The 19940-nt window shown below is 42.2% G+C and overlaps 3 protein-coding genes across 4 annotated transcripts; 1 reads left to right on the top strand and 2 right to left on the bottom strand.

Annotated features, from left to right (window-relative positions):
• Positions 1–202: 202 nt before the first annotated feature.
• Positions 203–4049, bottom strand: LOC135500318 (NADH dehydrogenase [ubiquinone] 1 alpha subcomplex subunit 10, mitochondrial-like). Its single transcript, XM_064791707.1, has 7 exons — positions 3377–4049; positions 2827–2913; positions 2405–2526; positions 2067–2155; positions 1660–1714; positions 1010–1237; positions 203–726 (listed from the first exon to the last, which is right to left on the bottom strand). The coding sequence occupies exons 1-7, from the start codon at positions 3936–3938 to the stop codon at positions 643–645; spliced, it is 1227 nt and encodes a 408-aa protein (XP_064647777.1). The 5' UTR covers positions 3939–4049; the 3' UTR covers positions 203–642.
• A 574-nt stretch (positions 4050–4623) lies between these two features.
• Positions 4624–16303, bottom strand: LOC135500633 (GATOR2 complex protein MIOS-B-like). Of its 2 annotated transcripts, none has more exons than XM_064792190.1 (27): positions 16214–16303; positions 15460–15633; positions 15179–15243; positions 14923–15002; positions 14563–14615; positions 14050–14108; positions 13513–13666; positions 13147–13248; positions 12869–12963; positions 12540–12580; positions 12185–12241; positions 11528–11646; positions 11040–11158; positions 10714–10851; positions 10479–10545; positions 10273–10308; positions 9404–9572; positions 8935–9006; positions 8630–8745; positions 8247–8419; positions 7900–7965; positions 7692–7764; positions 7404–7542; positions 6840–6881; positions 6296–6461; positions 5739–5944; positions 4624–5297 (listed from the first exon to the last, which is right to left on the bottom strand). In XM_064792190.1, the coding sequence occupies exons 2-27, from the start codon at positions 15581–15583 to the stop codon at positions 5186–5188; spliced, it is 2643 nt and encodes an 880-aa protein (XP_064648260.1). In that variant the 5' UTR covers positions 15584–15633; positions 16214–16303; the 3' UTR covers positions 4624–5185. The 2 variants fall into 2 exon arrangements, with proteins under 2 accessions (XP_064648260.1, XP_064648261.1); XM_064792191.1 differs by having other exon boundaries at positions 8247–8416.
• Positions 16304–16443: 140 nt separating this feature from the next.
• On the top strand, positions 16444–19625 carry LOC135500369 (coiled-coil domain-containing protein 89-like). The gene is made up of 5 exons (XM_064791803.1): positions 16444–16535; positions 17161–17633; positions 17934–18251; positions 18433–18526; positions 18710–19625. The coding sequence occupies exons 1-5, from the start codon at positions 16482–16484 to the stop codon at positions 18794–18796; spliced, it is 1026 nt and encodes a 341-aa protein (XP_064647873.1). The 5' UTR covers positions 16444–16481; the 3' UTR covers positions 18797–19625.
• The last annotated feature ends 315 nt before the right edge of the window (positions 19626–19940 follow it).

Below are 19940 nucleotides of genomic sequence, written 5' to 3'. Positions count from 1 at the left end.
GCAACGGTTATTATCGCAGGTCACCGCAACAAAAATTGCTCATTTGCACGGCGTATTGTGCATCGGTACACCTGGAGCACAACTCCTCAGAAGGAATTTGCTGTGTGTTCCAAATAAAATTGTGCACGAATAGTTGAATATTCCTACCTTCTGACCGTACAATTATTCTGGGATAGCCTAGATTAAAAGGAAAACCATGGTATGATTTTAAACATATTTATTCAACAAAACTCCCTCGAGAGTGCACAAGTACAATTGCTCTCCATCAGCACTTGAACTGCCAACCCACTCAATCCTGAATGACAGGGAATTTTCCAAAGACAGAGATGAACAAAACTAGAACTCAGTCAGTAGGTGTAAGATCACTATTCCAAATTCAAAACTGTAGAAACAAATCGTGAAAATAAAATTGTCACGGAAATTTCGTAGCTTACAGTATACTACATTGTGCAAGTCCTTATTTGCCAGTTTCAGTAAAGTCAGTCCGAATTTGATCTGTCCAAAAAGAGATCGGTAAACGTATTATTCCCTCGTTACACAAACTTCAGAGCTCCACATCGATATTACCGACCAATTCATACCACAGCGTCCAAGTTTTCATATCTATTTACAGATTGTTTTATTACCTATGTATGATACGTTTTAATAACTACGATTCCGTTCAAACAGTTTATCGAACAAGCTGTCCTCGGCGTTGTAACCTGCGGGGTACTCCTGTCGCGAATACTGAAAGAGAAATTTACGTAATTAGGATATTGAAAGGAAAAACAGTGACCTTTGGATATATCAGGGCCTTGCTTTTACTCGAGCAAAATTACCCATAATTTACCCACTTTCCAAAAGAAAACTGATCAGAAGTATGCACCAAGTGGTACTTTCTGACTGGATCGTTTCTGATCAGTGCAACAGGGATGCAGGCATCAGACACTTTAGACTGGATTTCAGTTCATTCTCCATGTGATATTTATATGTTCAAATTCTGACACAAGTACGATGACAGTACGCTTACCCTAGTTTTCGCATCGCGTAGAGCCTGGGCCTCGTCCGGGCCAATCATACATTCTGGGCTCTGCCACGGCTCCGGCAAACGGAACAAACGGTGGATGTAAAACTTCCATCCAAACAATTTACGATAGTACGCTAGATCGTCTTCACGCGTCAGATTCCAGTCGATGAACTTGTGTTCATTTTCCTGTTCATCAGGTTCCAGGTTGAGACGTTCGATGTCTTCCACGATCTGAAATGGATGCGATCACGAGATGTTACAGAGGACAAAAAACGGACGTCGCTTACCACGGAGCCGATCTGTCCTTGACCGATTTCAAAATTACTTCAAAATGGATGGCAAACTGAACTCAAATCAGATTTCACTGTTTAGTTCAAAATGGATGTCAAACTGAACTCAAATCAGATTTCACTGTTTAGTTCAAACTTCAATGTGTTTTAGAATAGAAATTGATACTGTTGGTTGTCTCTTCACACTCCGCAGAGCTGTCCTCTTGCCAATAAGTGTGGCTGCTGCCTCCGGTTTGGCCTGCATTTTAGCTCCACCCACACTGTGTTTGGTGGGACAACCAGTACCCCCAGTTCAACATCAATTCCTTAAACAATATGAATACTACACGGTTCTATTAGCAATGTGCGACTTGAACAACTTACAATTTCCCAGTCTTCCAGTTCATTGGCATCGTAGACGAGAACTTCGCCATGTTTCCTGAAAAACAATTCCACTATTTAGACAAGGCAGACGTCGCAGTACCACCATCAGGCTTTGAATTCAAAAGTTGTTAGGGCACCCATTTTAGAGTCATTTGGTGGCCTTTTGCTTGCCTTTTGCTTGCCTTGGAATAGACGCCAAATACAAGAAACCTCAGTTTTACATCTCATATTGAAGGACTGTAAAGAGCCAGGAATTTTAGTTCCTTGAAGGCCATGCTGGTTCATCAAGAAATACAACCACATGTTCTCCCCAGGCACTTCTGTGTAGTAGTCACCTCAGCGTTAACCACTCGGCTAGAAGGCTCTGTTAAGACTGGGATCAGATCACTTTTATTGGAATCACTTACTTCATGAGTGGGAGAAAGTCGTTCTTGAAAGCGTTGTCAATCTCTTGCACGTACTTCTCAGACATGATCTTACTGTTCACTTCATAATCCTGAAGAAAGGAAACGAGAACTTCATTTTTCATTTGATTCCATGGCACACAATTTTCATTGATAGCAGTGACCAGGTACGAGGACCCTGGTTTTACGTTTCATTTGAAAGACAAAGTGATTTAGGGTCAAGTGTTTTGTTCACACACAGACGAAACAGCAGTCGGCCTTTAGAGTTGAACCCTTGTCTTTCTAACTACGAGCCCCATGGTTTAACAACTATGCCACGAGAGTGTTCCAAAATCACTTACAATATTCCTCTTCTTGACATTGTCCATGACCTTGGAGACGGGCGAGTCCAGGTAGACGGTCACGTGAGGTTTGAACATCTCGCACATTACAATACGACGGTTCTCCATGCAGTACCGATAACCTGTAAAGAAAACACGTAAATAGTCACATGACGTTCGAACGTTCCGCACATTACAAAGCCAAGGCAGGCCTCACAATTACATCCTGTTTTCCTGAATTTGGGCTTATTTAACCAGGATTTCAGCACCAAACATCGGTCTTACATGCCAAAAAGCTGTCTTTTTTCGGCATAACTACAAGACTTACTTGACATCTGATGTCGTTTTAAAGTGTTCGGGGGCATATTTAGCCATTTGAACGCCCAGGAAATGCTTCAGAAGGATCAAAAACAAAAAAATTTGATCTTTAAGTAAAATCTCACCTCCAGGTTTCAAGAATCCACATTTCCTGAGAGCTTCAATCCACACATGATCACTCCAGGGAGATCGGTCAAAAACCACACCTTGACCTGAAATACAAGAAAATAATTTACGGTTGATTGGACTCAAACTAGCGGCCGGCAATTTTTAACAACAATTTTTTGGTACAAACCCTCAGCCAAATCATACCAGGTAGGCTATGAACACAGAATGCTTCCTTTCTCCAAAATTTCTTCAAGGGTCAACCCCAGTCATATGGTTGAGAAATATCATGGTTCGAAGAAGCTGTCGACTTGGCACTGCTGCATACAACTAACTTTCTTTGAACAACTTTGACATCCTATGCCAAGAGTTCTTTGAAGACAGTGGTTTTAGTCATTAAGATGCCATGATACTTGGCTTTCTAAGCTGGTTGTATTTTTTCACTACCATCATTCCCGACCATTCTTGCTCTTCCAGAGTTTAGTGCTGTTTCTTGTGAGAGTACAGCAATGTGGACAAAGCATGAAAGGTTGCAGCTACGGTGCATTATCTGCTGAGAACTACACTCACCAGTATTGAACAAATGCTGCAGGCCTGCTGAATAATCAAACACTCTTTTCTGGAACCAATACAGCTGAAGTAAACCAGCACGTCCGCTCTCGGGATTCTTCTGACGATAGAACTGCTCCAAGTCAAAGATCTGATACTGCTCTGGCAACGCTGGATTGAGCTCACTAAGATGGAAGCGCTTGTGCTCATCCCAGTAAGCTGCATCATGTTCCGTCATCGGAACGTAATGAAAGTCAAGTTCCTCTGCAAGTTTTTGGGCGAAGGCGGTTTTTCCAACGCCCATGTTCCCTTCAACGCAAATAACTTTGCTGTTTTCATCGATACGTTTGTATGTTTTGTCAAAGAGCTGCCAGAATATATTGTAACTAAGTGTCTTGTATGGCCACGGCTTTGCCCTCTCAACTTTTGTAAGCTGATTCGCAGGTGCTGTAATGTGAGCAACCTGCAAAAAACAGGCACCAGCCATTTTTTGAGAAATTTCAACTGGGGTCACCAGTTTTCCGCTCCTGGAGGCCAAAAGACAGAACCTGCCGACATTGCCTCTTGCTGCAAAGAGCGCCATGGTACTAGTTTTATTGGCTGCACTAATTATATTTTGATTTTGATGCTTCTTTATCGAGAAAAATGAGTTTTTTGAAGAGAAAATTTGCCCTTCTGCTTTACCGGAAGTAACAACCGGACAAAGCGGCGCATGCGCAGTGAAGGCCATCGGCGAAAATATGGAGCGCCATTCAGGGAAATATTTCAGAGGTTTATGAATGGGGCGCCGTGTAGTTACAACAAGTGACACTAGACGGAGGCATTGCCTCAAATGTCACAACCAAGGTTTCAGATGAAGACAGTTGTAAACCATCAATATTTACGGCGCAATCACAAAAACTTCTTGTCACAACCAGGGTGTGAAAGAGATGGGGACAATGGGTGATATGAATAAAGACTAGCAAATGCTTTTATCTAAAACTTTATGTACATTTACACTAGGCCTTTCTGTACAGAATTGAAGTAAAAGCACTTGCTAGTCTTTATTCATATCGCCAATTGTCTTGGGTCACAAGATATAAGCCTCCCAAAGACCACAGTTCCTCATAAATGTAGCGGTGGATCAGGGAACACAGAGGAGACACATCACACAGAAAATGTGAGATAAATGAATAAGAAATCCACAATAAGGATTAGATGAAGAAAATCAACAACCACAACAGACATATCAAATTTCATCAATGTTTTTATTTTTCGAGGATGTTGAATTATCTTGACGACAACTTGAGTAAAATATAATTGTAGTACAATTGTCCCCAACCAGAACTACTTTTTGAAATAATGGTCATTTCAGTTTTTGAAGTAACACTCGGTTAAGCACATTCATAGAGCAGTTCAAGCAACAAACAAGTTACAGTCAAATTTTTCTTAAGGATATGTACAAAATCGATAGTACAGCACACAAGAGACTTTTATTGCACACGATCGTGATCACAGGTCGCAGCAACAGAAATCACTTGTTTGCTTAGTGAGACGAAGTCACAATCTGTATAAGTTAGCTAGGCAGGAGACCATCATTTGTACACCCAAGTTCTTGCCTATATTCCCCCTTTAAAGGTGAACTATAGACAAGAACACAGTCCCCAATTTTATAAGACACAAATATTTCCAGAATCCCTGCAACTTTGCAGGAACTTGTGATTATCGGGGAACATTATATGACACAACTCTTGACTAGGTTTCCGGAGATATGTCCAAGACAAATAAATGTAGCCAAGATCACAAGAATTTGAAGGGCTTTCAGTCCTTGTTAACTCCCCAGTTTCAACTTCATGACGCTTTCACAATGGCTGTTGTGTCTGCCTCCGTGTTGAGTCTGCTGGCCGTGTCCAACGTCATACACTTACAGGTACAGCCAGTCACTGGACATTCTTTGTGTTCACTGAAAGATGGAGTTATGACCATTAAGCCATTGACAAAATCCAAATATTTTGTCATTTGTGATCCGTCACAGCAAAACCAGGTGCATGTCGCTCTGAGCTTGGCAGGTTGAGACGGACTGTTTGTTCATTTCTCTACTGTCTGCCTTTTGTGAAATATGAGCACATCAATTTCTCCCATTATCTTCTGGTGTCATTTAGGCTCATCTTCTGTGCGATATGATGCGCCTGGTTTTGGTGTGACGAGTCACATTTGTGACGAAGTTTCAAGTGCAAAGTAAAAGAGCTCTTATCACGGTGAATTTGATGATTTTACTGGATGCTAACACAAACTAAAGCCGCTTAAGTACTTTATTACTGTACTTTCTTTTTGATACCTCGTATAGTTTTTCGAGAATGTTTCTTTTGATTTCACAATGGGTCACTCAAAAGGATGACCTTACCTGAACCACTTTGATATATGAATGGCATGACCTCCATGTCGGCAAGTCTGACACCAAGTAAACCACTTAGGAAATGCAGTCATTCTGTCACCATCACAGTCGGAAGATTTTTGTTTCTGTCGCGCAACGCCGGATGCTGTGCCCATGTTGATGAGACAGAGCGAGCAGCGAGGGAGAGGTTTCCTACAGCCGGGGCAACTCGTCACCTGAAGAAGGATGAATTGGATGAGAAACTGTCGAGATTTCTGTTGCACCGCACTCGATGCTGTGCCCATGTCGATGACTGAGACAGAGCGTGTAGTGGGAGAGGAATTCGATAACCTTGCTGAAACCTGGGGATTTAAACATTCTATAAGTTGTGCATATTTTCACAGCAGCAATGGATAGGCAGAGAGGGCAGTGCAATCTGCAAACATGCTACCTGGGAAATCGTAACGTGATGGATTGGACTTCTGAATCTGCTAAACTGGCCAATACACCTTATGGTCCAGCGCTACATTCACCAATTGCCAAACACTTCACCAGATATTTTGCAAACACTACTAGACTATTCTTACCTTTGATTTGTTCGGCGAGCCCCCAAAGGACGTGTAATGTCTTGTCCGGCCCATGGTCAGCATACTGTACGATATTGACTTGCCGCAGAAGTTACAACTGACAAACACTTGCTGCGGTGGACGACTACTCGTATCACAGCGGAAACGATGGACGTCAAACTCCGCCCTGAAAGGAAGATACAGAGTTAGTTTGTCATTGGGGATGACTTGTTATTGCCATATTGCACCGTTTACAGATTGAGTTGCTTGAAATTTGCCTATGTATCATTATGGTCCTGGTAAATCTAACAGCAGCCTTCAAATGAAAATTAAAGGGGACTACTTGGGAGAGGGGTTTACCTGGCCATGAGGATATTACAACAGCTTGTCACCATGATCCGCCACTTGACATTACAAACAAATGCCAGATTGTGGGATCATCCCACAATCTGGCATTTGTGTTATTTTTGGCATCCCAGATGCCAAAAATAACACATCTCCTTCTTCAAAAAGGACTAGTCTATTTCTACAATTTGTCAACTAAGTAAGCCAAAAATAGTAATACCTTTCATGCCAGAGACGCCACCGGTCCAGGAGGTCTCGGTAACTGCAAAATGAACATGACAGTTAAAAATCAACGAAACATTATTCATCAAATGTGCCGGCACTTTACCAAAAGAGGGCGAAGGTCTCAGAAGTTCGTGGGCAAGGCCAGAGAAGGAAACATTAACCCCCCCATTTCCTCAGGATTCCCCAGCTCAGGTGGAACATGTAGGGTTCAGCATCTCTAGCTCAAGGACATAAGAAAACACTTATCCTACCCAGGGTCGAACCCACAACCTTAACATTATGGGCCTGGCACCAATCAAAGTAAAGTTTGTTTATTACAGTGTCATGTCAACTCTAATGATAGGGCCAGCCAGCTTTAGCTTCTGGGACACGCTTTACTTCAAAAGTTCTATCCCTCATGCCAGGCGCCTGGCGAGAAGGCAATTTGTATCCTATATTTTACTAGCTGGTGGCTAACCAACCGGCCGCATCGGAAAGAGGTTACCAGCAGGCCTCGAACCTTTGACCTCCCGTATGTGAGGCGGACACCTTAACTACTGGGGACACTTTCAATACTTGCCTATCAATCCATGAGACTACCCGCGTATCCTTTGATATATCGGCTGGGAAGCCTTGAATCACAACCAGTGATGCCGTCTGCACGTCACCTGTCTTATCAACGTATCTCTGCAGGAGATCGAGACCTTCCGTCGACAAACCTGAAACAGAAGTTAAAAGTTATCTAGACGCACAGCGCTTTAGAAACGGGGATGGCTCAGGTGTGATGATAATCACGATGACGGGAATCATGCTGCTGCAGGTTGGTAGTTTTGATAATCAACGTTTGACTCTCCATAACTGGCCTCACCTGTTAACAATATTCCATCCAGGTTGCCACTCTCTATCATCCTAGCGGTGATCTTCTCGATGAAGTCATTCAACTGAAAGAAACGGAGAAGTTTAACAGCATCGAAAAGAAATAAGATCATATATATCGCACTTTATACAGTAGAACTCATGTAGGCAATTTCCAAACAGCCCAGCAGACTTTAACCTGATAAGCGTAACTTACTTACCCTGCTGTCATTAAGATACATGCATGCAAACGCGACTCTGTCTTGTAACGCCATACCACTCTCATTCTGAAACAGAACATAACACTATGAAAGCAGACGGAGAGGGGGAGGGGGTCCATGGTCAAGGTCTCAGCTTCTGATCTTTCTGTAGTCTGCCGATCCAGTGACTTGTGCTGCCATTACAATTCCAAAGACCCCATCCAAGCGGAGAGTAGCTTGTGATGGATGCCTGTCTAGGTCATCGACCAAAAAGACAAATGGTGCCCACTCGTAGTGGCATGCAAAACACTCACAAGTTCTGACAAAGTCACTCAATATTTCCTCGTATTAAAATGCAATTGACTTACAACAACGTCTTCGAAGTTGTCCGACTCACTCGTGAGGAAAGCGAACATGCCACGTAGATACGGGTTATGAAGTTCACTTCGGAGGGCGCCACACATCTCTTTCCATAGCGGGTTGCGGTCGTCTGCGTATCCGGATATCGCCATGGCGACCATGTTTAGGTTGGACTTGCCTGCTGGGAAAAACATCATAATGTAATCCAATGAACATGGTGATCAGTAACATTAAGCGGTCGAAGTGACGGGTAATAATCAAGAGGTCATGGGATCGACCCACAGAAGGAACACCGCTGTAGGATCCCCGTCTCCTCCGAGACACTTACCCTACAGTAAGTAGTAAGTAGGTAAGTGAGTAAGTTTATCCGCTCCAGAAGAAAACAACATACCGTTGGCGCTCCCAGTAGCTACTCCGCCTTTCTTTAATACATCAATGGCAAGTCTCATCTTTAATGAGAAGAGAGATATGGTCGCCGCTCTCTCATATTCATCTCGGGATTCAAGGCTGGGAAGAGAAAAATGTATTCACATATTGATGACCAAAAGCACAAAACTAGACGCATGTTAGTGAAAAACGAGGAATGTTTGCAGATTTTGGACCCACCTTGCAATTCGGGGCAGGAAATAGAATGATACTGCTTGACGTGAAAGATAATCTTAACCAAGACGATTGAAATGTAAATTAATTACTCACTTTTCTAAAAATATCCTCAGACTAGAATCCCCTCGGTCGAAATCCCAGCCACACAGCTCCATTGCCTTCGTTCTGCAGAAAATATGACAACAAATAACTGATCAATTTTTAAAACTACTTTTTCTCAATCCAATCCAATCTCCAAGAACAAGTTGGGTTTGAGAAATTTAAACTGAGCTGGAGGCATTGGTTGTCTCACCAAAAACGTGAGAGTGGAGCTAAAATTTCAGCACCAACCGAGTTGTATTGATGAGACAATCAATACCGACAGTGAGGTATCAATTTCTACTCTAAAACATCTCAAATTAGACAACGAAAAATGTGGTTTTAAATGCTTTTTGACAGCTTCCACATTTTTGCCTCACCATAACCGCTGAATTCAAAACAAGGCTTCCCTGACACATACCAGTAGTGCATTTACACTATAAAGTGCATTTCATTTTAAATCCAGGTGTTTAGAATAACTCACCTCTCTTCACTCCTGTACATCTTTAAGTGATTGCTGTATTTATTGGTTTCTATGCCGACCCATGGTACATTTGGTATCATCTCACTCTTATTACAAGAACCAGTTGGGTTCAACTCGCCTCTCAACACCGCTTTAGCACCATAGACTTTTTGAATACTTTTGGCTGAACCTGAAATGATGGCATTGAATGCCAGACGTGAAAGACATGACACACTGAGCAACCACCATTTCGGACAAGGCAAAGACTCCCAGAGACAATGGGTGATATGAATAAAGACTAGCAAATGCTTTTATCTAAAACTCCATGTACATTTACACTAGGCCTTTCTGTACAAAATTGAAGTAAAAGCATTTGCTAGTCTTTATTCATATCACCCATTGTCTGGGGCTCAGAGTCAGATCTAAGGTCATAGTCTCCTCTCCTCTTCTCACTTGCTTCTCACTATTCACTCTTTGCATGAAATATTCCACGTGGCATCAAACGACTCATATCAAAGTCATATCATTTTAAATATGATGTTATCAGAGGGATAATTCTATGATATTAGATTGTGGTTGTGACTGATCTGACCATTTCTGAAGGTCTTTCAACCTAACGAAAATGATGCAGCAGTTTCCTTATGAGAAAATGATAAGTTGTACAAAATTCTGTGATATTAGATTGTGGTTGTGACTGATCTAACCATTCCTGAAGGCCTTTCAACTTGTGAAAATGATGGAGCAGTTTTCTTATGAGAAAACTATAAGTTGTACAAAATTCTGTGATATTAGATTGTGGTTGTGACTGATCTGACCATTTCTGAAGGTCTTTCAACCTAATGAAAAGGATGCAGCAGTTTTCTTATGAGAAAATGATAAGTTGTACAAACCTTTTATTCTGCCTTCGACTTGTAAATTTTTCATTACTGATCAGACAGTTAAGGAAATGTACAATAATATTTGCAATCAGAGGTAAAGAAAGCACTACTGGCATACAATGACTTTAACTCTTTAACCCTTTAACTACCACCATTTTGGGCAAAGCAGAGACTAATTGGTAAATCTGAAAAATTATTTTTTTTAACACCAAGGATACGATCTAGCCAATACCAGACATTCTTCAGAGTTTCATCAGCAAATTTCGCATTTTTCCAAACGCTCTCCTGAAAAAAAAAGTAAGGTTGACGCATTTGCTTTTATGAGAGGTATAAGTACATGTATAAGCACCTCACCAGGCCTATGCTCTCAAAGGAGGGAAAGGTTCAATAAGTACACACTCCACGCTCTACTTACCATACCACCACACAGATACATGCACGGAGACCACCTACCTTGAGTCCGTAACCCATCTTGGCTCTCATCTTCATCACCATGGAGATATCGTCTGCTTCCTCAACCCTCTCATCAGGGACACACTCCACGATCTTCTTACCACACGACCACAACAGGTACATGCTTGGAGACCACGTCTGCAAAATAACGAGCATTAAGCACCAGGCTATGAGGCTCCTGTATCACAGAGTGCGGTGGTGAACATATGTTTGAAGTTTATAATCAAATCAGAGATTAGATTAATGCATTTTGTAGAATGGGACTTGGAACTAAAACGAATGAGCAGACTTTTGCACCCTCCCCCCAAAAAGGGAAATACACTCACCAAGGCAATTCTCTCAAAGATGCGTACGTCTCTTAGGAAGCCAGTTGGTGACACGGTCAGCATCCTGTTCTCGTCGGTGGGATGCCAAGCAAATGATGAGACAGCATTGTGGCCGTAAGCTGCAAAACAAAAGTGAGATTATGCACATATCCAAGCAGACACGGCGGTCTAGTAATGAAGTCAGCCCAAGGGGTGATGGTCCGCTACATCATGTTTCTCTGCTTTTCTCTGTCCTCAGGTATGCTGCCAGAGATGATCCATAAGCGCAAAAATAAAAGGCACGGGATATTTCCAGGTGGTTGGGTTCCCAAAGAACTAATACATTTACAGTATTCATCATCATTCCAGTGAATGCGCACGCAGCAACAGCCAATAATGCTGGCTCAGACCACTTCATTTCCCTGTGGGATCAAACCTTTGTGTGTCAACGGTCCTTTGCCACATACAGCACTGAAGTGATCGTTTAGGCAAGAATTATTCCGACTTACGGTGGACCAATCTCTCGATGATGGCTGGTTCCAGCTCATCCGATCCGAGACCTGAGTGTTGCACATCATACAGCTTCACCACAGAACTTTCCTTCGCTAAACTCGCTAATAAACCAAATCTGAAATAGAAATCAAACAAGCAAATAAAATTTCTCTGAAACATTTCATTTCGATTCAAAAAGTAAAAGACGCATGCTACTCATTTTTCAGATGTGTAATAGCAACTATTGGCCAATAACGAGGCAAGACTCACAAGGAGTCTGCATGTGGTAGACTGGCGCGTGAATGTGTCGAACTCCCATACAAATTGCTTGAATGGAGGAATGGGGGGAAGGAATGCCAAGGACACAGCCGGGCCTGCAGAATAGACTCGAACGCGATCCCTTCAGTTGGAATTTGGAAGACCCAGCTGATACCAACTGGTCAAGACAGATGATGGCATGTACAGCAGAACCTCTCTATTAAGGACACCCTAGGGACTGACAAGTGCTGTCCTTAATAGAGAGGTGTCCTGATTAGAGAGGTGTCCGCTAAGGGAGGTTTCACTGTACTTGCACTACTGACATACTTCTCATTGTAGGTACAATGTATCTCTAAAACCCGTTGAATAGTGTCTCCATGCAGGAGGGAGGACGAGGGACCGAGTGTCGGACTAACCTTGTTGGACACCAGGCTATCTTGAGGACACCTCGTGTCTCTTGGAATGTTAATACTTAGGCAGAGTTAAGGAACTATTCAACAATTTCCACACAAAGGTTTTCAATTTTGATACACCAAGTAATCACGACACAATGACTTTGTCAAGGCTATCGTTACAATACAAACCAAACTGGAGATATCGGTTATCTCACCAAACTCTGCGAGGGTGGAGCTGAAATGTACACCAAAACAAGAGGTGTCTTGCAAAGGTCTTTGGCAACATTACAGCTCCACCAGAGGAAATCTGACCCATGAATAGGCCTATAGATGCGTGTGGATATCCCTTGATCTTTTAATTTCCTAAAAGGATATTGGTTTGTCAAAACTTCGCACATCCCAGATGAGCACTTGATTCTGAAAATAAAGACATGGTCACAATCAGTGTAATATTTGTTATTTGGTAAAATTAAGTTCTCCTCTATATTTTCATTCAATCTTCATAGCATTATACACTCAAATTCAGTGGTGGACCCAGGAATCTGGAAAAAGGGAGGGCACACCCCTAGTCAGGGAGGCATTGTAATCATGGAAATGAGGGCATTCTGGGTAAAAAGCTTTGATGAATGAAGCTTTGATGAATGAAACTTTTGAAATCTCAGACCTACACCCTTCGGTTAAAAATTTTATTGTCAATTAACTTACATCCACAAATGACGCTAGCCGATATTCGCAGTGTGGATCCACCGTGATACCATGGACTGCCTTGTTGAGTGCTACGTTCCTTGGATGCGTCGTATCTGAAATAAACATAAGTTGAAAGTTCTTGGAATATAACATGGAGAAAAATTCAATATTTAAGGATAAATTTGGTTTTGAACTGAACTTAGCATGAATTTTAGTCCATTCCTTATTTAGGGCTTTCGCACACAAATTACAGGTTAGAACTATAGAGCAGAAAAAGTCAAAATAGACACACTTACCTCGCAGATCATAGATCCTAAGAAATTTGTTGTTCATTCCGGCCACAAGAGTTTTGGGTTCGTGTGGCGACCAGTTGAAGGACAACGTTGTCTCGCCAGGGCCTGAAATCATAAATCACATAAATCATGTCACCTCTGAGGTCCCAGGTTCAATTCCAGGTTGGTTCTTCGATAGTGTAGGTTTCCTCCAGGGTCTCCGGTTTCCTCCTACCTTACATTTCAAATTCCTTAATGTTTGTTATAGGACTAATGAATGATGTCCTAGTTGACGCTCAGCTCACAACTCAATGTTTTATAATGCTAGATCGGTATCACCAACACAGGTACTGGCACTGAACACGAACTCAACACAACGAAAACGCTTACCTAATTCAACGACTGGTTTCGTGATGATGTTTCTCTCTGTCGAGTCGACATGTCCCCTTTCTGGTGTGACAGGCCCGCTCACCATCGGTCGCGAGTTCACATCCCAGATAAGAATCGAGTAGTCGACACGATGCTTCTCTAGACTCTCGGCCAACTGAAATTCAAATCATCGTCCACATGCATTCAGTTTCAGCACATTTCACAGTCAACCACGCGAATTATGCTACGGTTACGACGACGTAGACACATTTATGCTAAGTCACTCAGGGTGAGCAACTAGCTTACAGGCACCACCATGTACCACCTTCTTGCTCTTTGGGTTATCTACAATTCTAAATTCCTCATTCCTGCTCCTCGGACAGTTATGGTTGAGGTCTGCATTGTAATTTTATTCACATTTGGGGCCGACCTTAGCCCTTATTAACTGATTACTGACAAGAGCCTACAATGAGAATCGGGTATAAGTTATCTACATGAGAATCGGGAAAGATATAAGAATAAGAAGCCAAATTCAGGCTGGTGATAAACTTGACTTACCAGTGTTGGTTCCAGTGGATTCCAGCAGAGGGCATTACACTGACGAGGATGCTTTGGGACTGAAAGAAACAACATCCTGTCAGTCGGGAAAATTTCAAGACACTACTGCTAGCTTTCAAAGCCATGCGAGGACAAGCTCCCAAGTACCTGTCTGACTCTTTAGAGCACTCCGATCAGCAGATACCATCCTGCCTGTGCTCGAGATCCCGCGCAAAAGACCAGATTTGGTGAGCGTACATTCCAGAGTGCCGCAGCAGCCCTCTGGAATGACCTCCCTAGTAACATTCAAAATGCGAACTCAACCACAGCATTTAAGAAACTCCTCAAGGCCCAATTCTTCCATGAACACTACGAACATTATAATTATTGTGAAGCCCCTTTGAACGGCCCAATATAGGAACCCCCTATCTTTATTCTTTTTAGACAGTCCCAGTCCCTTTCACTGTGTTAGACAGACTGTCACTTAGTTTGCTGTCCTTGATACAGAAGCTTTACAGCTTTACAAATACTCACCAAACTGTTTGCCGGTCAACCCCTCCGGGTCACCAGTTCCACCTTTCCCAAAGCTGAAAGGAAACATAATGGTGTGGTAAAGAAAGACCTGATATAACTTTGATTGTTGGCCACAACTTTTTCTCTTCAAACCAATGAAAATCACTCAGTTACTACCTTTTAGACCTTATCTCTTGATTGGAGTAGAACCTCTCTATTGATGACAGCCTTTGGACTGACAACTGCTATCCTTAATAGAGAGGTGTCCTTAATAGAGGAGTCAAATTGATTGGAACAACCAATTTGGGTCCAAAACTAGTGTCCCTGATAGAGAGGATGTCCCTAATAGAGAGGTGTCCTCTAAGGGAGGTTCTACTGTACCTTGTGAGAACGACACGTCCATTTGCCTGTCCAACAGCTACGAGATGATCTGGTACTGCCCTTGGACACCAGGCCACACACTGAAATACATCAAACAACACTCAAGTTGAGATGAAACTCCTTTGCAGACGGAAGCACTGGCTCTTATTTGTTTATGCATAAGAGTCGGAAATTGAGCAACTTTGCCTCCCAAATCACGAAAATTGGGAGAACAAAACAGGTCACAAACATTACCAAGTTTACAGTATCAACTTACTTTCATGTACTGATGGCTCGTGTTACTTGAGAGGAGGGTGCCATATGTGTCATCTGAAAGTCGATCTGGAAAGAGAGACATTTGAACGAATGGGTATCAGTATTTAAGATTCAACAACAAGATATTCATACACTTGAAACCAGGTTTTCAGTTAAGTCTCGGATGCTAACTTAGGTGATGTACGCCTGTACTTCAGCCAACTAGGAGAAATCTCTCTAGGGTTTGTGTGCAGGGCCGGTGAAGCAAACATGAACCTCTGACTTCCTCAGGATGATACTTACTGTCAACCTTTCCTTGTCCGTAACTAATCTTCTCAACTTGGAATAAGCTCAAGTCCGTGCCAAACGTCATGTACTTGTCTACATGGTTTGGGGACCACAGCACGTCCGTTTTGATACTACTCATTTTCAGTTTGTCTGTCAGGCCGTATGGATATTCTTATCACACTAGGTCATCTGAAGGAAGGAAAATCACAATCAAACCAAAAATGCACACACTCAGAACGACGGAAGGCCTAATCCAAGATAAATTTACTTCGGACAATGCCATCAGCCACGATGACCCTTTGTTCCAAGTGAAACTCATGACTTGCCGATATAACAGAGCGACAGCAATGGTCAGTGGCATCATGCTAACTTGTTACTGTTGACGTTGTAATGTGTGTACACTCAGTACAGCGATGCCATTTATGAATGGAGGGTAATACTAATAGTATGCAGCTATCCTATTGCCAATTGAGTACTGGGAAAACCTTCCTCCTCCATGCCACAGGCCCAGATAGTCAGTACTTTTAGAGTATATCCGACAGTGCAACAACAGTCACTGTGTAGGTTATATTACATACACTACTGCATGCATGCATGTATGATGTAGTGTACTGACTACTGTACATGGATGTACAGTCGGATATAAACAACATCAGACTGCATCTTCATCCAAAACACTGCACACATCAACATGGAGTACTAAATAGCGAATTGCATGACATGTTATAAATCTTGAAAACGAGGGCTATTCGAGGAAGACGGTGATTACATCATATGTTATTTCGAAACTCGGGAAAAATTAGATTAAAATCGAGGAAATAATCAACTTTTCTGGGACACTTTTAGTTTCAGGTCAAGGTCATTCGGCGCGTCCTGCTACAGAAATTCCGAAATCGCCTCAAAGTATAGTCTTGCGCAAGATTTTACACAAAAATGTATACTACGTGACTTTTGATGTGCGCGAGAGATGAATATTTAAGGAATGCCAAAACTGGTATTGTTGTTTTTAAATCTGAATTTTTGACAGGGCTTCAAGAATGTCATCAAAAAAGCCCCAAGATCTCCAACAGATGGTGGACAGCAGTCAAAAAGTGTGTTTCAGAAGTTTTATAATGATATTGTGGACAGTATTTACATATGTTTCTCCACTTTACACAGAGATTTGAGCCCAAAAGTTCTGATTGCAAGAAAAAAAAATTCCAGAGCCATCATCTTGCTATCACAATTCACATCACCACCCATCAGTATCACAGTGATCAACCATCATAATATAGGGGCCTTCCCCATGACCCTCAATCCAACATGGCTACAGGTGTCTGTGCTAAAGATCAATCAGGTTCTGCTCAAAGTTTGTGACATGAATCAATTTATTATGCAAAAAGTGGCGGAGTCGATGTCTTCTCCTGAACGTGTCATTAATATTTGATGAGATTCTTGTTTGACATGCGATCTTGCCGTATAACGTAATGGATATGAATAGATATAATGTCACGATCGCATGAGATCGTGCATGATGTGACTGATCTTTCAAGTGTGATACACTCACTTCTTATTTCTGCTCCACATTTGCGATTCATGGACACACTTCTTCCAAGGAGGTAACATTGTCCTAACCCCCTACATTGACATAGATCCCCCCCCCCCCACACACACACATCATAGCTGAGCAAGCAGTAATGAGGTACACATGAGGTTTCACTCATCTTTTTGTTGCAGGATCTGAATCAGATGCAGACGAATCTAGAGAAGCTGCGGAACCTCTCCCACGATGACAAAACAGAGAATGCGATGTTAAGATCCCGCATTGACGAACAATCGCAGCTGATTATGATCCTGAAAAACCGAGCAGATGAAAATTTAGTGCGCGTGCAGACGCTGGAGAAATGCAACAACGAGTTGGAGAAATTCCGTGAAAGTGCGACGGAGAAATTAAAACGTGAAATGATGCAGTTTAACATGCTGAGTAAACGATTCGACGACTTGGCAGGAAATCACGAAGAAATGATCAAGTATAAAGATGAGTACAAACGACAGAATGAGTTTCTTCGGCGGGAAAATGAACGGATTTTGGATGAGAATAAAAGACTGTTTTCCAAAGCGATTGAGGAAAAAGATGCCAAAATATCCGAGATGGACAAGAGGATCATGAGATTACGGGATCAGTACAACGGGGTGGATACAAAATATAGGTAAGATTCGTGCCTGTGAGAAGAGAGACATAATTCCTTCATTTGGGGCAGATCTAGGGGGTGCTTTGTCTTCTACTTAGGACATTCTTGAGAGTGACAATTACTCTCCTTAATAGGAAATTGTATAGAAATGACCCACTTTATACCAAAACCAGTGTCCCTATTAGAGAGGGTGTCCTGCCAACAGATATGTCCGCTAAAGGAGGGTCCACTGTACATGTCGCTTGCTTCTTTTTGTGTCTTTATTCATTTGTTTGATGATTTTGTTTAGTAACCATGGTAACTGTTTATGATATTTAGGGTGCTTGAGGAGGATATGAGGGTTAAAGACGAAAGATACAGAACAGAGCTGAAGTCGTTACAGAGCAAACTAAAAGATACGGAGGAGAGACTGAAAGGTACGACGGCCAAATTGAACGCAGAAATGGACAAGAAACAAAACTCGGATTTCGAATCTGCAGCAAAGTATCGACAGCTGATGAAGGAGAAAGACGAGCTGCTGACGCTTGCAATGCATCGTGGGAAACTGATCCAGGATAAGCAGACGGAGAACAAGAAGCTTGAGATGAAGATTGAAGAAATGGAGAGAATGGTACGGAGAATGGAGGAAAAGTTTGAGTGAGTATTCGATCGACTGAACCTACAAACTGAAGGCTGTCCATATTTCTCTACAAAACTGTTGACTGTCCTCATTTCTCTACAAACTGCAGTTGACTGTCCATACTTCTCTGAACATACTTCCACCAACTGCTGGTTGTCCATGCGTCTCTACCATTCTAGAACTATCATTTCGTTCCAGGAAAGAAGCCGAGGCTGTTAACACAAACCTCACGGTGCGGAGATTGAAGACAGACGTTGAAGAAGCAGACAAAAAGTACAGTGAGATCGTGCGGGTAAGAAATCATTTGAATAAGATAGTGTTCATTTTGTGTGGGGGTCTTTCTGCGCCTCGGACGTAACAACCCACATTCCTCCAGAAGAGTCCAGCTCCCTACCCCGCACTTGACAGGGTCAAGCAACTTCACACACGCTCCGCCCTTGTTCTTTGCTGATATCCGTGTATGTTTTTATTCCAGGAGTTTAGCGCGTTCAAGAAGCATTCCAATTCCCTGCTACAGAAAGAGAAAGATCTGAATGCGAAGCTGCGGCACTTGGTCGGATGAGGTGGCCCACGATGCTACGAATTCAAGATTTGCCAAACCACTCTGGACTCTCACAGAGTAGTATTGCCCAATTGCCTTGCTTCATTGATGTGACTTCACGTCCATTGAGAACCGTCCAACAGGTCAAAAGTAATACAGTGGAACCTCCCTTAGCAGACACCTCTCTATCAAGGACAACCTCTCTATTAAGGACAATAGTTTTGGTCCCAAATTGGCTGTTTCCATTCAATTTGACCTCTCTAATCAGGACACCTCTCTATTAAGGACAACATTTGTCAGTCCCGAGGGTGTCCTTAATAGAGAGGTTCTACTGTATTAGAGTATGATATATTTTTTAGTATTATTTGGGAACAATGACATAGGTCTTCTCATAAAACCACCAATCATAAAGACATTAACTCTTTTCAACTACTTTTGAAATTCTTCCAATGCCATATTTGGCTTCAGACATTCCATGATGTGTTTGTTTCGTACATTTATTTGTTGTGCTTTGTATAAAGAATAAGATTGACAGAAACACTAGTTTGATTGATAGATGATTGGTGCTATGGAAATGAGAAGGGGCCGTCCATGAAGTTTATATGCACCGAGGGGGTTAAGTGCCTAAGTGTATTAACTGGGTACGGGTAGGCGGTCTGTCCCAAAGAGTACGTTCACAACCAAAGCGGTCCTCTGTCTAGTTGTAACATTGCATTCAGAGAGATTAGAGCCAAGACTATGATATGTAAGACGTTTGTAGAAACTTGCCCCTGTCGTCTGCACACGTTGAAAGTATTTTAAACTGTACTAGTGTATATTCCGTCCATGAAATAAATTTGTTAAGGAAATACACTCGACTTGCTCCTTTGTTTCATTGACTGTACATTGTACATAATCTCAAGTCCTGTATTAACATAAGGTAATATGTCATGCCTCGTCAGCATAGGGGATATGATTTGAATAGGCTGTGAAAACAAGTGTTGCCCATAGGATGTGTTGTGTCTAATCAGTGTTAGGATGTGATCTGAATCGACAGTGAAAACAAGTGTTTCCCATAGGATGTGTTGTGTCTAATCAGTGTTGGGATGTGATCTGAATCGACAGTGAAAACAAGTGTTTCCCATAGGATGTGTTGTGTCTAATCAGTGTTGGGATGTGATCTGAA

Source organism: Lineus longissimus, chromosome 16 (assembly GCF_910592395.1).
Source record: "Lineus longissimus chromosome 16, tnLinLong1.2, whole genome shotgun sequence".
NCBI classification, from domain to species: Eukaryota; Metazoa; Nemertea; class Pilidiophora; order Heteronemertea; family Lineidae; genus Lineus; species Lineus longissimus.
Note: the sequence above shows the minus strand (reverse complement) of the source record. Positions and strands in the feature narration are given on the sequence as shown.

What these genes read in the sequence shown, in the direction of transcription:
- LOC135500633 (XM_064792190.1), bottom strand. Translation starts at nt 15,583, where the DNA reads ATGAGTAGTATCAAAACGGACGTGCTGTGGTCCCCAAACCATGTAGAC. An exon ending in GTTGACCGGCAAACAGTTTG is followed by an intron (nt 14,109 to 14,562) that starts GTGAGTATTTGT and finishes TGTTTCTTTCAG; the next exon opens with TCCCAAAGCATCCTCGTCAG. An exon ending in CATCGAGAGATTGGTCCACC is followed by an intron (nt 11,159 to 11,527) that starts GTAAGTCGGAAT and finishes TTTGTTTTGCAG; the next exon opens with CTTACGGCCACAATGCTGTC.
- LOC135500318 (XM_064791707.1), bottom strand. Translation starts at nt 3,938, where the DNA reads ATGGCGCTCTTTGCAGCAAGAGGCAATGTCGGCAGGTTCTGTCTTTTG. An exon ending in AACTGGAAGACTGGGAAATT is followed by an intron (nt 1,238 to 1,659) that starts GTAAGTTGTTCA and finishes CATCCATTTCAG; the next exon opens with ATCGTGGAAGACATCGAACG. An exon ending in TACGCGATGCGAAAACTAGG is followed by an intron (nt 727 to 1,009) that starts GTAAGCGTACTG and finishes TTTCTCTTTCAG; the next exon opens with TATTCGCGACAGGAGTACCC.
- LOC135500369 (XM_064791803.1), top strand. Translation starts at nt 16,482, where the DNA reads ATGTCATCAAAAAAGCCCCAAGATCTCCAACAGATGGTGGACAGCAGT. An exon ending in TGGTGGACAGCAGTCAAAAA is followed by an intron (nt 16,536 to 17,160) that starts GTGTGTTTCAGA and finishes TTTTTGTTGCAG; the next exon opens with GATCTGAATCAGATGCAGAC. An exon ending in AGAATGGAGGAAAAGTTTGA is followed by an intron (nt 18,252 to 18,432) that starts GTGAGTATTCGA and finishes ATTTCGTTCCAG; the next exon opens with GAAAGAAGCCGAGGCTGTTA.